Below are 17,261 nucleotides of genomic sequence, written 5' to 3' on the forward strand. Positions count from 1 at the left end.
CATATCAAAGGAGAAAAGAGGGGAGTGTGTGATAAAGCTCGACGAAGGGAGGAGACAGGATGTTCTCGATCGTTAAAGCGCCACAGCGCCGCGCCACGTGATCCTCACGCCCAAGGTACTCATTCATAAACCTGAGGTTGCGCTAATTCTTCATACGTCAATGTTACTACTAATGGCGACCTTATAAAAAGCGAATCACATGCAATTCGGGAATTGATCGTGCCAACAACTCTCCATAGAAATATTTTTCCATTCATATCGTTCATGTCTTACGTCCAGTTTTATTTGCATATTAATAGGTGCGTGGACTCAAAAGAGAACATATCAATCACCTGATATGTTTATAAGCTCGACTATTATTCTGGTTCGGTAAATTAGCAATTGACGTGAAAACTGAAGAGAAATATTCAGGTTTATATCTCCCACCTTATTCTCTTTCCTTATCTCTTTATATCTTTCGCATAAATACTTATAACACTTCCATGATTGAAATCAATATTCATTTACTCGTTCGATTTGAATGTTCAACAGGCTTCTCGTATAACATAATTTTAATTTTAGATTATTCTACGGTTATCAATAACTGGTACGATATTCTCATAAAGAGTATAAGATACTGAAAAATCAATTTCATAAAATAAACTTCTATCAGGAAGAAGAAATTTAATGAAATACATCAAAGAACTGTAATTGTAAATGTCTGACACATTGTTTATCTATTTAGCCCACCCCCAAGAGAGACCAAAAATTATGCATATTACAAATAGCTCTAGCAAGCATGATTTCCAACAGAGATCATCGATTGCCTTGTGCAAATAAAATGTGCACATGGACCTAAAGGCACCAACTTCAGGATCATAAGTTATCATCGTTTTGCGTCCTTTGACGAGAATAATCGTTGTATAAAAACTGTGAACAATCGATATGACACCTGTTTCTCCACAGAATGGAGAACCTGATTTGTCTGATCAAACCTACCTTGGTTGAAGGTCGCCGTTGGAGGGATATAAATAAAAGTAGAGTGGATGTATGATTGTGATTGTGTAGCTGGACTCCCCTCGCATTGAGCGGTGGGCTCCATTCATGATTTCCCCGCGCACGCGTCCTATCGTCCCTTGACATGGAAAACTCTTCCGCCGAGTATATAGGTGCTGGATTACGTAGCTGCATGTACACGTACGCTCTGGAGGAGGTGGCTACGATTAAATCGTCTGCGCCCTGGAATGCCGCCACAGTGGTAAGTTTCTATCCCTCGTAAGAGAAATCAAATACTAACGATCTATCGAATGCACGTACGTACGCACACGAGTGCAATCGTTCACAATGACACCGTACAGTAATCATGTATAGAGCGATGTGATCGTGTTTCCCTCGGTGAAAAGCTCTCATCTCTCGTGTTTACGACCACGAGCTCTACATCATTCTTAGCGTTAGAGTCATGCACGTTGAGGAACTGGCTTCCGCTCTTCCTCGTTGCTTGGTCATTCATTTATTCTGCACCTGGTGAATAACACGTTTAACTGGACCTCAAGCTTCATTGCATATGGATACATATTGTGCATGCCACTATTTCCGTGTAGTCACATTCACACTGCGAGGCGCCGACCTCTTCCAATTCACTTCCAAACGAAATAACTTATAAATCTTAATAATTGATTTTTATAATAATTTATAAGTGATGTTGGAGTTGTATATATGCTGCCTATAACTCGAAGTGGATTGGTCCGATATATATCTGGATCTGAAATGATTCGATTTAACGAAAATTCTTAGGTCCTCGTAGGGAAACGTAAACGTTAAATCGAATGAAAATAGATGGTAAGGGATGGTAGGGATAGAACAGTTAGGAGAGAGAGAGAGAAAAAAGGAGTATTGTGTATTTGTTGCTCCAACGTGGAAAGATAGTGCGGGGGTGTGAATCGCCAATTCGAATGTGGGGGTAAAAATGCATTCTCTCGATTGGTCGAGAAAAGCTCGCTTGCCTGGCTAAACGGATGGCCGAGGGTTGGAGCGGGGGAGCAGAGGAAGAGAAGGAGAGGGGCAGAGGGTGCTAAAGGGATCCGAGTTTCAAACCAGAACTCAGTACTCGAGTTGTCGAATTCGGGAGATCACTAGACATCAGAGGTCCGACATACCCCTGCAGTTGCATTCTTCGACGACCACGTGCTCACACTTCTTCCGGTCTTTCCATCCATTTAAACTTAATTACCGCGCCAGCCTCCAGCGGTGGAGGATCAGTTGATACTTCTTGCTTCAACCATTCATCTTGGCCTTCTAGGAACAACTTCTTCTTAACAAGGGTATTTATCTCTTTTTTTTTTAACATTTTAACGTATTTTCTATGTTAGATTTATAGTTCGTTTGTTGTTTTTTTCTTTTTTCTTTTTTTTTTTGTAATTTGAATGAAAATCGTTAGACAAAGAGAGGCAAACGACTCTCCTGTTTCATGTAACTTTAAATAAATGAGAGCGTACGCTCCCGCAATGTGAACGAAAGTGAAAACGATTCCATCGATCCTTGACTCTCGGTCAGTTTAAAGGTATTATTAATGTTGTGATCGAATAGAGCGACGTAGGGCGTTAATTAGATAGCTTGAAAATTGATTGTCACACAGGTCGAACGTTGTTCGTTTACATTCGTGTATTTGTGTCGTAAAGTGCTCTTCTCGAACGACATTGAAATTCGAACGAGAGGGAAAGTAAGTATCTACGACGACGTTACCCAACGATGAAAACGAAATTCGGAAAGTTCGTTCATTTTCATCGGTTTGTCAAACGTGTCTCAATGATCGCTTACTTTCTGTCACTTTGAAAATATTTTTCAATAAAAATACGGTGGTATCGTGAAGTTAATATTTAATCGTTCTTTATTTTTTATTATTTATACGTACAAGTGTATATAAATGAATTTGTTTAATATAATTTGAATAGAAGACATTTTGAAATATCAACATTGAATGTTTAAAAGAACTTTTTTCTGAATTTTTTAAACTGTAAGTATAAATTGTGTGTTGTAAAAAATTTTATTGGGTTTAATGATATAATAAACTGAAGAGTTTATATTTTAATATAATAAAATAAATATATACACGTATATATCGTCCGATAGATACGCAGACGCGTGTATTTTCTCTTATCTGAGAAACAAATCTTATAAAAATATTTCGATTTATATTCATACTTTGTCCACTTATATTTTTTCAATTTTAACTTTTAATATATTACATTATATATTTAAATAACTATTTACACGAAATATCCAGCTAATTTTTCTTTACGTACATAATATTGCTCGTCAGGTAGCAAAACATTGTATGAATTTCTAGCTATTTTTTGCTATACTCTAAGCATAGTTTTCTTTAAAACATTCATACAGTCGATATTGAGAAATAATAAAAATACAATTTAAAATCAATTTATCATTAAAACCAATTTAAATTCAAATTAGTTTTCCATATTTCGCTTATCCTATTTTTGATCGACATGAAATAAAAGCATTGTTTCCGGATGAATTGTTTAGAATATCAAAATCTACGGAGCGATATTTCATTAATTTTTATTTCCATTCTATATATATTTTCATACATTAATTCATCAAAAGTAAAAGCTTTTGAATTTCACTTTCGTGTAAAATTCCAAAAACAATATCCTTGGAAAACAATTCTCAGCATCTTTTCTACAAAGGAAGCATCCCATATATATATTCAGTAACCCAAACAGGAAACAGCTAGATAATTCCTTTTCATATTTTCCTTATCTTCTTTTCTTTGCTCCCTAGTGACAATTTTAAATTTGAAACATCGGACAAATTTTTCAAATATCTCGTAGAATAGTGACAGTTACCTGTTACTAGCCGCGTTTACAATTCCTCTTGTTGCTATACTGGGGGTCCCAGGGAATGACAGATACACATACTTCACTTTCTCTTTCTTTTTGACCCTCGAAAAGAATAGCAAGTCTAACCTTCGTCACCATGGTAATTTCAAGGATAGCACCCCCTAACTGCTGCAGGCCAGCTGCTGGAAAAACGGAAAAAGGGAAAGTTTGCAGGTCAATGTGTAGGGTTTTCGCTTGAAATTACCGTAAACCAGACGTGCCATTTCTTCATAGACAAACCATCCCTGATTCTTAGCAGTCATAATGGACCAACTTTTATAAATATATTATTAAACAAATAATTAGTAGATTTGTTTTTATTAATTTATTAAATTATCGTAAATGTAGAATATTTATAGAAATATTTTTGTTTTCGTGTTGTAAATTTCTATTTTTAGTCGAATGTTAGATTAGAAGTTTTTCGTTTGCCTGAAACATTTTCTTTGTCGATTTTATACTCTTATTCGATAAATAGAACAGTTTTTTTTTCATACAAAAGTGAGAGGAGGTCATCCTTATACTATAAGGGTCATACAGATTTTATCAGGCGAGTATTGCAATATTGCATTTTATTAAAATTTGATTGTTCAATAATTTCGTTCAGGATGATTGTTCAGGAATTTTGCCAGTCCAATATTATATTATTAGCAAACGTTTTACAAATTATTTAAAACAAATTACGTTTGTTAAACGCGATATAAAAAGCAATAGAATTGCATGGTATTATATTAAACTTTTGATAAAAAGTTAATAAATTAGGTTTTTCCTAAACGTATAATGCGTACAAGTCATTTTATATAAGAAATAAATTGTGATTGACGTTTTGTATTAGAGAAATTTCTGAAATATAATTAAGGGATATACTCACTCTGAAATAACGTACAATATATTTTGTCGTCGTTGATATTTCATTAATTATAGTTAAACGAATATTATAGAGTTGTAATTAATGAATATAATTTTATTCAGATTTCAGAATGCATTTTCTAATATACTCTTTGATAAACGTGTCAATTAATGAGTTATGTGGTTACATAAGAACGGAATTCACACAATTGAAAACTAATTAACAGTATTATCGGCCAGACGATGAAGTTTCATTCATACGGTTGTCAGTATTGAACTCGTTGTATGAGATTTTACATTTATGAAAGCCACGCGAGTCATTTCCCTGTCATATTAATATTCGGTTTGAAGTATGCGTTAAATTGAAGAACTTGAAAGACTAGAAGACTAAATTCTTGTTTAAACGCTGCTATTAATTCTCATTGAGGAATTCTTTTGATTTATTATTATAAATGTACGATAGAAATTTTAATGTAGTTTAAGATTCATAATTTCATAACGTAAATACTCTCACCATATAACTGTTGCATTCGATCTTGTGTATAATATGAAATATAATTTACAGGAGAAATATTTTTAATAATTAAAAGCAAATATTATTCTTAATAACACTTTATTTGTTACGTAATTCGAAACCCGAGAGATCACAGAATGGGACTTGGTTTTCGTCGTTTTTAACAATATTTACCTTTACATTCTTTAAATATATTACAATATGCTATTTTATAATATATTACAAGTAGATGCATGAGTATTTCTAGAAATAGAAATGCAAATATTCGTACATTAATGTTAATGTCAGAAGCTTGTTTGAGATGTTAATTTCATTTTATTCTTGACGCAAGCGTGATTTATACTGTAGTCGCATCATGTTACGAAGTTAGTGTGTAATTTCTAACTTCTAGAGCAACTGGAGTAGCAGCTTTCGAACTAGAATGAGATTCACATTAATTTAGATTTTTAGTAATTGCTATAGATAAGTCATCTGATAGCAATAATGCAATAATAATATAAGGAAATAAGTAACTTTCAAGCCACGTGGCCCCATAGAAAACTGAAAGTCGATTCCGTTTTTAAGGATTCTGTTTTTTTTTCTTTAGAAATCCCCTAATTTGACTATAGTTCATATAAATAACAATAGAAACCTGGAAAATTTTCCGTGTCTTCACCATTTACCACAAATTCGAAATACATTTTCATTCAATACCATCTTCAACAGAGGTGACGATGAAACGAATGAAGTAACGAATTCTATCCCTTCGAATCGAAGTCTCTATATTTGAGTCACGAATAGTACTTTAACGGATGGAGAAAGTTACGATTAGAAGCTGACTGAAACATTCATTTAGAAACACATAGACGGCGATACGTGTGTACTTACGTCGAATTTCCTACTGTTATTGATTTCTACGAGGTCCCACCAATGGATGCGGGATCCCATTTCTCGACCCCCGAACTAAAAAGGGTATCACGGTTCTTGGCTGTGCAGGACTCATATGATGACCTTGAACCAGCTGTGCAGGGGTGTTTCGTCTTTAAAACTAGATCAAGAGGTCATCCGTACGATTCAAAATGCTTTTCCGTTGACTCCCCTATGAATCGATCTTGATTCAGCTTGTAACTATGATACTGTAAATACATTCAATATTTTTTGACCCGTAAGTCACAATCGATACAGTATGATTGTTAAAGGGACCAACGAGAAGTATCCCTATGTCTTGTCGAGTGTCCCAGTTTTCTCTAAGTCGATCTTCAATTTCTTCTACGGATATAAGTAAGGGAAAGATGTTATATACGGGTACGTCGTTTGTTACGAATAAAATTTCTACCTACAAAATGTTTTGACAAAATTTCGTTGAGAATACCTTAGACATCCTGTATATGTATGCGTACATATATATATACACCATATTGTTTAAGAGTAAAAGTTTCTGCAGAAATCAGCGAAGAAATTAATATTCATTTTCTTAGGATTTTATACATACAGAACCTTACATTATGTTTACGGTGTATGTAGTGGTTGATACAACGTGTAAGCTAGAGTACAGCTTTACTTACTTTCACGTTTGACAAAAATTTGTGTAATATAATGAAAATAATTACTTAAGTCTTGATTTAAATTATTTGAATTATTTTTGTTCCAGGTGAAGTTATCACGACGAGACAACAATTCCATATTGAATTTCCCGAAGTGTTTTAATTACACACCTACAGCGTCATGGATCACAATCACAATTCTAGATTAAATTACTTCTTTCATACTCCAAGCCGTCCACACATCCCAGGACCGGAAGATCCGAATGCAGAACTTCTTAGGGTATGAAGTGAAAGAAACTTTTATTATTCACACTTACCAATGTTGAATCACACACAAGATCAATATGGATGTCTTAAATAATTTTACATGTTTACACATTACACACACAAAACAAGTAAAAACAAGATTTTTTAATGCAAGTTTCATTTAATATCCATTTCTACATAAATTTAAAACATTTTTGCAATACCTTAGTGAGGTACTAACGGATCCAAGGTGTTCAATTATAAAGTAAAGGATTTTGATTTTTATTCTATCACACTTGTACGTTTTCTTTCGTTACAGTTGGCCAATGCATACCGGCCGTCACTTATCAGACCCGATAATCCCAGCGTAAGTCCACCAGGCACTAGTGCATCGTCCCCAAACAGCATGAACTCCCCACCCGGTTTCAGTGCATCCCCAGAAGAATGTAACATGGATAAATTGATTACCACTTTAGCACAAGTCTGCAGTGGTAGTTTGAGTATATCGAGTATATCGGGTATACCGGGTATACCGGGTATATCGGGTATATCGGGTATATCGGGTATATCGGGTATATCGGGTTCCCGCAGTGGTAGATTCTTACAAGCTAACGATATATGCAAGGATTGTACTGAGATACTTTGCGGAAAGTGCTCTAGGCGTCAGCGTTTGGTAAATATATTTTGATCTATCAGCCTTCCTTAAACGGTTAACTTCTATGTGTAATCTTTAACTTAAGTTTATTCGTTATAGGTTTCTTATCGACGAATAAAATAAATTTTAAAAAGTAGAAATTTCAATAGTATCTGAGAACTACCATAGAACTACGTTATATGCTAATGAAGTATCTTCTTTTCTTGTACACAGAATCTTCCGGACGCAGAGAACGGGGCCGAATGTGCTCCACCGCAAGATGCACCGACGGAGGTACTGAACCCCGCAGTCGTTAATCCAAATTTGTCTCTTTTACAAAAGCCACTTTACTGCGATATTCATCGTCATGGTCAACGATTATTTTGTCAGACTTGTTGCGCACCTATTTGCGTTGAGTGTGGATTCCAACTTCATCAGGACCACGCTACAATTGATTTCAATAAAGCCATTGAAGAAACTTGCATTCAAGCGGGCCAGGTACTGAAAGACGCTAAGCTTGGAGTTTCGATCCTCACGGATGAATTAGATAATGTGCAAGTAAGTTATCCTTAGAGAAATTCATTTATCGCAGATATAATAAAATATGATAATGATAGTTTACATCGAGAATGTTTAATATTATTGTGTCGGTACCGTTTAGAAAGATTAAGCACAGCGAATTGACTGAAATAATGACGGTTAATATTAGATATCTTAAATCAAGAATTATTGATACATTATCAACATCTATGTCGAAATATATAATTAGATACAATGTTTTTAGAAAAATTAAATATACAGAATAATGCTCCTATTAACCGTTCGCTTGCAATCTTATCTTTGACGTCATCTGCTTACTGGGTTGTCTAAATCCATGCAGCTGTTCTTTTTTAGGATTTTGTTTTCAAAAATTGTTCAATATGAAAATTTCCGAATACTCTTCTAACCAGGTTTCCAGTATACTCTCCGATAGTTTCTACCGCTGCATGTTACTTCGATTCTTTTAAGGAGAGCAAAATTTGAACAAAAATATGGCGAAAATGAAAATTCACTTAAAATCAAGTGTGAAAGTAAACAAGTGTGCAGGTGGAGAGTTTTAATGTATTCGTAAAATGTTCGTATCTACAATTTCTTTTGCAGGTAGCGGCAGAACTGTTAGATCAAAAAGCAAGACAAGCAGCTGCAGATTTGACGATGTGCACGAAAAGAATAGCTGCCGCTTTGGAGGCGAGAGAAAGAGAACTGTTAGACAGTATCGAGAAAGCCAGAATTGAAAAATATGCTGCGCTACAGGAAAGAGAGGAGGGGATCAGAAATGGAATAATGCGACTAACTCGAGCTGCTGACAAAATTAGTGAACTTATAGAGAACAGAGCTTATATTAACAATCCAATGAATCTAACAATTACCAAGGATATGGCTTCAGCTGAGGTATTGATTAATGAAATCAAATATCTAATATTTTTTAGTTTTCGATATCTAGATAACTAACGAATCCTCCCAACATTCGTTATACGTAGTGAAACTAATAGTACTAAAAATCTTTCCACTACTATCATTTTATCGACATTGCTGGTTATCAAAAAATAATACTGTAACAAAATATATTTAACAATTGTAACATCGTAGTTATTAGGTTACTCTATATGAAATGTTTCTTTAAAATCTGATATTAGTTGGTAGATATCACATGTTATCAATCTTCTGATATTCAATCGTGAATATATGGCACAAAACATTTTTCTACCTCTCTGATCTTGCGATCTCTGATCCTCTGATCCTGATCCTGCATCATTTTCCAATATCTAGATAGTATTTCGACAAATGTTTCCTCTCGTGGAATATTTTAATTCTAGAATTACCAATATTCATAAATAAACAGGCTAATGAAAAAGACGAACAGAATCATGCTGAAATTATCTTCCTCTGCATACACGCGTTTTCTTTATACGTTCTATCTAAAATCTAATACAGATTTGATTGATTTGTTGTTTCATATGGCTTTTACATTATTCTTTTAGAGATATTGTGTCACTGCCTTAGTGAAAAAATTAGATTAATATTTAGTATAGGATGCTTATCGATATTGAATTATTTTTTATAATAACGTTAATATTAAAGGTCTCATAAAGGAATATAAAAATCACTATAACACCGTCTCGTAGATATCTGCTATAAAGATCAAATTTGAAATCGATTACTTTAACTTCCTAAATTTCAGCATTATAGTAATAAATTTTATACCTTTCCGTCACTTTAAGATGCATAAACACTCTACTAACGTATGATTTTTATCGAATACAGATTTTTCAAATCTATCAGAACTATCGATCCCTTCCATCTCATGATGAAAACTGGATCTCTTTCAATGCTATGGAGATGAATGTAATGGGCGCTATAGCAAGTTTTGGAAGCATTATGGTGAATAATCCGGGACCTATAGGCGATCGACGACCTCTGAGACACCATGAAAGTCCGCGTCCTATGCTCTTTGAATATAGATACTGTTTTTTATCAGTTTCACCAATTGGAGGAAGACCAATTGCTTTAAGCGATTCGCCCGTCGTAGTAAATCGAGGCCATGATGTGCCAATGAAAGCCCCAACAATAATTGGAAACAGCGGTGATATTGATGACAATCTGTGCCGACCATGGGGCGTAGCATGTGATGAAAAAGGACATATAGTCGTTGCAGATAGGTCAAACAATCGTATTCAAATATATAAACAAGATGGTTCCTTTCTAAGAAGATTTGGTGCATATGGTACCGGACCAGGATACTTTGATCGCCCGGCTGGCGTAGCCGTCGATGCACGTCGCCGTATAATTGTAGCTGACAAAGATAATCATCGTATACAGGTAATTCAAACTATTCTCAAATATAATATTAAATATAAGCAGTGAGAGAATAGCGAGTTTGAAATTATTTGAACACTTGCTTATCTTTAGTACGATATCGCTTAATTACAGAAACACAACTAAACAAACCCGTAATGATCCCGTCACATGCCACTATTATAGCGAAATGTGAGAAACAACTTTCAGAAGCAAGTATAACAAATTTGTTAGCCATATGAAGTACTGTCAACAGTTCTGTTAATTAACATGATTTCATGATTTTTATATCGATATTACAGAAATTTTTTTTTTTTTTTTTCATGACAAGAGTCGTTATGATTAATTCAAATAGGAAAGCATAATAATTATAAGCATAATAATTAAAAATAAGCGATCGAAACACTTGTTAATAGAATAGGTAGAAAATAGATAAATTTAAATTTGCTAGGGTCGAAGAAGGATCATTCGTATTTTCGTCAATTTTTAGATTTTGACGATGGATGGCCAATTTCTTCTATGTTTCGGCGAAAAAGGCAGCCGCTGTGGTCAATTCAATTATCCATGGGATGTGGCTGTGAACGGCGAATGCCAGATAGCCGTGTCCGACACTAGAAATCATCGCGTCCAGTTATTCAGTCCTGAGGGCACTTTCCTACGAAAATACGGCTTCGAAGCCTCGCCGAATATGTGGAAGCATTTTGATTCACCGCGTGGCGTTGCTTTCAATCCCCAAGGCAAGGTTGTTACCACTGATTTCAATAATCACAGACTAGTGGTTATCGATGCCGATTTCGTAACCGCCAAAATTTTCGAGTGCAAGGTCGCTGGTGGTAACAAACAGTTCCTGAGACCACAAGGTCTGGCGATCGACGATGATGGAAACATTATCGTAGCTGACTCTAGAAACCATCGAATACAGATATTCGACAAGTCTGGTATGTTGATAAAACGATACGGCAGCTACGGTAAGGGCGATGAAGAAATGGACAGACCATCGGGGATATCTTTATGCCCCGACGGTAAAATCGCCGTCGTAGATTTTGGTAACAACCGTCTCCTTCTTATTTAAACGATCGATCGGTTGTAGAAATAAGAGAGGGGATGGCGGGAAGAAGGCGGCAGTAAGAATAAGATTTTATATATGGGGGATAAAGAAAAAAAAAAAAAAAATTACGCGACGATTGCGAACACAACAACTGTTTGATATTTTAGAAGCAAGCGTGTAACGCTTTAGTCAGACAAATTATTAGAGACATATTTTCTTACTAATTATATATTTTATGAAAATCCGTATAGATTCTTTTCGAAACTTCGGATTGTCTATGTGCCAAATACACAAGTACAAAAAAAAAAAAGAAACTTTCAGAACTTTTCGTTCTGAAATCATATCGCTATGGATGTTCTCATCTGTGGCGAATAAGCACAACGTGGAAATAACGTTTCTCTATAGATGTTCCGTTTGGAGAGGAATATTATTTTTACGTTATTACGTACTTAACGTTATCTGTAAATTCATGGATAATAACAGAAAACGAAAAATTACGATAATTAATGAGTATGGTTATGGCAATAATAATTTTTTTGCAATAAAGAATATTAGAAAATTTTTATAAATCAAAAATTTTTCGTGTGATATAAAATGCTGGCCATTGGAAATTGGAATTTTTTTGTTTTATAAACGGTAGAGTTGTTTTACTTTTATTTATTTTTTTTTTACCCACTAACGAATTTTAGTAAAAATTTAAAAGATTGTTCGTCTATTTTTTCGGTGGGAATATTTATTAAATCGGATCGCAAGTTTGAGAGTAGCACAATACAAGTGATATAATTATATATATATATATATAAAGAAAATAGTTGTCATTTCCCATGAAAATGTAACTATTTTCTCTGGTATAGTAGATATTTCGTAACAAAGATACCGAAATTCTACTTCTATAGCTTGCATTAGCTTTACTTTCAAAATTTGTCGCCATCCATAGTAGATGTTTTTTTAAAAGAAAAAATCATTATTAAATAATGATAGAGTAGAATGCTGAATTGACCAGCTATCAAAATTCAGGATATTGTTTAAATTAGTGATAACCGTCTCATGTTGATTACGCAAGGAGATATAAATGCAATTTATGAAGGATCTTTGTGATTAAAAAATCCTTTTATCGGTGTGTATAATTAAGGTGAAATAACGGAATGCACCAAGATAAAAGTTAGATATATACAGTCGATGGTATGGACAGAATTACAAAGGAAGTATTTACATAAAGAAAGAATGAGAATACATCGTCTCTTAACGATACCACAGTTGTCAAAGAAATACAAAGAATCAATGTCGTAGTAATATTTCGGACATATCATACATCGAAGACATTTTTTGTACTAGCATCATTGTACTAGTATCTATAGACTAGTACTGATTATCATTATTATTTTGTTCATGTTTATTGTTGGCATATGATTAATTTCATCTACCATTCTCATCGACTTTTTCCTTTCGCAATCACATTCGTGACTAGTAACATCGTTACCTGTTATCTTAATTATCCGAATTGATATCACAACAATTGGGAAAAAGTTAATGCAAAACGGTGTTTGCTGTAAAATATGAATTCTATACGATGTATAAGAATTCAATGCATCACTAGTCAGTCTTAAATGAATGCGAGGACATTTAATTTAGTTTGCCGTTAATGAAACTCACGAAGGCATTAGTTACTTGCACTCTGTAAGACTGAAATAAGACTGACTTAATAGATGTGAAATTTTGTTCCCAATTCGTTTCTTCCTTATGCAGAGACTTAAAAGAAGAATTTGTTTGAATATTTATTTTGATGTATTCACAACAACAGTTGACGAATTTTTAAGTAGAGTAATTTAATTGGCCTATACGTACTATGTCAAATTTTATTTATATTTCTTCTCGTTTTCTTCCTTTTTTTGGGGTAAGCTGGTGATATATTTACCAAATAACCGACTTATATTAGCGTAATAGTTCACAGTCAGCAATCAATTAAATATTAGTTCTAAGAACTCATGTTCAAAGGATATATGATCTCTCAATTGCATTGTGTAGAAATGTCTTCACAAAACCGAACTACTTAAAAAATGGAAGGAAGGGAGAAACATTAAGAAGGATAGACTATTTTAACAAATCGCTACGCTAAACATGTTCAAAAACAGCAATTCAACGTTAATATTGTCGAAGAGGTCTCTACACACGAAATATGATTTATCAGAAGAAGTTTTTACAAAAAATAATTTCTTCATATTAAAGGACCTCTAGCGTTAGAGTATATAGCAATAATGTTGTCCCTGGTATAGAACAATTTTATTAGCAAAATATCCTTATGTAATGCACGTGTTAAGACACGAAGATTAAGTTAAATTTTAAATATGTATCATCCTGCTCAATTACTACATACATTTAACTAATCAGGGACAGTTACAACACAAAATATTTTCGATTGAGTATTTCTCAAAAGAGACACGATATAATATGATTTCTAGCATGAGAGCAAAGCCAGGGAATAATTGTCCAGCGTTGCACGTCCATTTGAAAAAATTCATGGATAAGTTTGTTCTCCTATAAGATATTTGATGAACGAAAATGTTTTGTTATAGTTTCTTATACTACAACAGAATGATGCTGATACGAATTCAATATTGTATACACAGTGCACTATAATACGTATGTATAAAACTATATTCGGTAAACAGAAAATATAATAGATATATGCCAGATATATATATATATACGTATACATTTATATATATATACATGTATATATGTATATATACATATACCTGGTATATATACTAAACAACGTAAAAGTATTGCAAATCCTGCATACAAGATAGTTTACGAATGCTATGATATTATCCAGGAAATGAGATTTCTGTGACAAGAAGAAGAAAGAAATGATTCTTGTTATTTTTTTAGACTGCTGAACTTTTTATGGGCAGTTTGCTGTCAAAATTTGAACATGTTGTATGCTCGATATACGATAAAAAGTTGATATTTGTGTGAGGCAAATGCAGACATGAGATATATGATCGTGTTAAAGAAAATAATAATCAAAACTAAACAAAAATTATGAACACAGATCGAAATTTTTTTCGAAAATTTATAAAAGATTCCGTACGTCTGCGAAAAGTTTTTTACAATATAGATGATGTTTGGAAACAGATAAGCTGTTTCTTTTTAACAATCTATTGCACGTTGCTAGGTGGCGTAATAACAAAAAAAAGATAAAAAAGCAGTAGAAAAAGAAAAAAAATTGAAAGAAAAAATTGTTATGCTTAATCATTTTCTAGTATAGTTCTACCATTTAAAAACTGATGTATTTGTTATAAATTTGTTATGCTCGTTAAAAATGCACGCCATGCATTTTAACAAATTTATAATGGTACTAATTGATTTACATGCATATTTGCATAACTAAAAGGTGTAATCACCGTTTAATAATCGTTGACTAACACGCAATAATCCAATTTCAGTCCCATTTTTTTTTTTTTTTTTTTTTTTTTTTTTAGAAACGTTCATTGCACGAAAAAAAGCAATAGAAGATAAAAGCTGCTTCTTGTCCAAATCTACGACTTTTGTTCGACGTTTGTTTTTTGACATAATCGATAACTTAGAAGATACTCGTTAGAAGATACATTTAAATAACTGTTTCTAATGTTCAAGGGACCAGAGCACGATGAGTTGTCGCGAAAGAAACATTGAAAAAAGATTTTCATACAGTGTAAATAAGAGCCATCCTCTGTAAGCTGTTCACATCGAAAAATTCTGTGCAATCGCGTAAATTGGAGAATGCGTGTGCGATTTATTATTTTAAATTTTTCATTTTTAAGAAAATGAACTAGTGCTCTCTTCAAGAAATATCAGAGAGGACTTAATAACATTTAAAGATAATTAGTTACTTAAGTTGAAAATCGAGAGCAAGAAAGTTGCTCTTCGAAATGTTTGAAATTAACCCTTTCGCTGCGAAGGACGTGCATATACGAATTTGTGAAAATTCTAAGTGTGTATTTCGCATAATATAACATTTTTTGTCTTTTTTGTATTAAAATATTTTTAATTCCAAGGATACTGTAGCAAAAGGGTTAATACAGTGTTAACAAAATGGAATTATGTCCAAGCGACATAGTTTACATTTAATTTTTCAATTTTTTATAACAATAATTTTTATATTTACGAATGTGTGATATTATCTGATGTAAACTTTCAGTTTTATGAGAAACCCCATTAAAATTTTTCAAATTTTAATACCACTTGTAAAATTCTCTTCCCTCCCTCCAATTAATATTTCAGGTTTTGAATATAATCGGTTACATAATTTTTTAAATGTATCACAGCTATGTTTATGATCAATTTTCGACTCGTTTCATTTTCTTACTCAAATTTCGTTTCCTTTGAATTACGTTCGTTTTCAGAACGAATTTCAGATAAAACAATATAACGCAATTGATATTCACGTATTTATTTTAGTGTTCGTTTTCGTTGAACAAAAAGAAGAAACATCATTGTGAGCGTCAATTATAAAACGTAGGATATAGAATAAATAATAAGGATAAAGTAATAAATAACGAACAAGGATTACTACGTTAAAAAGAAGTCAATAAAAAATAACATGCAGCATTGTATGCATTTATATCTGACCTATAACCTTATATTCATATTCTTTTTGATAGTTTTAACTACAAGTCAAAAAGGTAAATACGATAGATCACGAATACCTCCTTAAAAACGAACGATAAACGAATAAAGATGAGTACTATTTTCGAACAAGATAGAATTATAAGACACGTAATATTATCAGATGGAAATATTTATTCATTGTTCATTGTAGCACGTAATGCAATCCTTACCGATTTAATGAGATGCAAACTAACGCAAAAGGGAATGGAATATAGAGGAACAATAGCCAAAACTTCCGGTGGCATTCGATGCCAATCTTGGTACGCAGAAGAACCAATACACGAGGTAGCTTTCATCTAAACTAAATTATTAATTTGAAATTGATGATAATTTCAAAGAAATATTTTTCTATCTAAGCCTTTTATCTTTTTTTTTTATCGAAAATTCATAGATACTGGAATATTCGTGAAAACCGAGGTAAATTAGAAAAATCATTACGAAAGTATTAAAAACCTTCAAAACTATTTTATTTACTTATATTATTTTTTTCTTTTTAATTTTTCTCTTTTATATTCATTACGATAATCAATCGTATCGACGTAAACAATTTTCATATTCGTTAATGTTACTAATTACTGTGGTTGCCACCACAATAGCATTTTATGTAGGGCGTGTAAGTGTTTTCATAAATCATTCAGGTCGTAGACAAACTCTCGAAATTAAAAAATTTTTAAATTTTGAATTATCGATTATTCCTTCGAGAATCTGAGTTAATTGGCAAATTTCACACGAGATCTACCAATTACGTAATACGTACTTATGAACTTAAACTGTAATAACTGTTTATATTAATAATAAATTTGGCACTTTTATCAGAGATCCTATATATTTTCATAATATTCGATGTCAGGTTAGTAAAGATATAAGCGACGAAGATTTTCCCGAAAGGTCGATAAAAATTGCGAAAAATTACTGCAGAAACCCAACGAATGACAATAGAGGGCCATGGTGTTATACTTTGGAACCTTCGCTTATAGACGACGAATGTGACGTACCACTTTGTAATTTTGGAGGTAATATAATAAAAGTGAAACTTACAATGTTACAAAATTTGAGATAAGTAAAATCAATAAAATATCGAGTATCC

At 33.0% G+C, this 17,261-nt stretch overlaps 1 protein-coding gene across 1 annotated transcript; it reads left to right on the forward strand.

Annotated features, from left to right (window-relative positions):
• Positions 1 to 1,153: 1,153 nt before the first annotated feature.
• On the forward strand, positions 1,154 to 11,991 carry LOC100746943 (E3 ubiquitin-protein ligase TRIM71). The gene is made up of 7 exons (XM_033323057.1): positions 1,154 to 1,237; positions 6,866 to 7,038; positions 7,324 to 7,677; positions 7,873 to 8,196; positions 8,779 to 9,069; positions 9,943 to 10,497; positions 10,964 to 11,991. Exons 2-7 carry the CDS (start codon positions 6,940 to 6,942, stop codon positions 11,543 to 11,545), a joined length of 2,205 nt encoding a protein of 734 aa, XP_033178948.1. The 5' UTR covers positions 1,154 to 1,237; positions 6,866 to 6,939; the 3' UTR covers positions 11,546 to 11,991.
• The last annotated feature ends 5,270 nt before the right edge of the window (positions 11,992 to 17,261 follow it).

This window comes from Bombus impatiens, unplaced genomic scaffold, assembly GCF_000188095.3.
Source record: "Bombus impatiens unplaced genomic scaffold, BIMP_2.2 scf_0765, whole genome shotgun sequence".
NCBI lineage: Eukaryota > Metazoa > Arthropoda > Insecta > Hymenoptera > Apidae > Bombus > Bombus impatiens.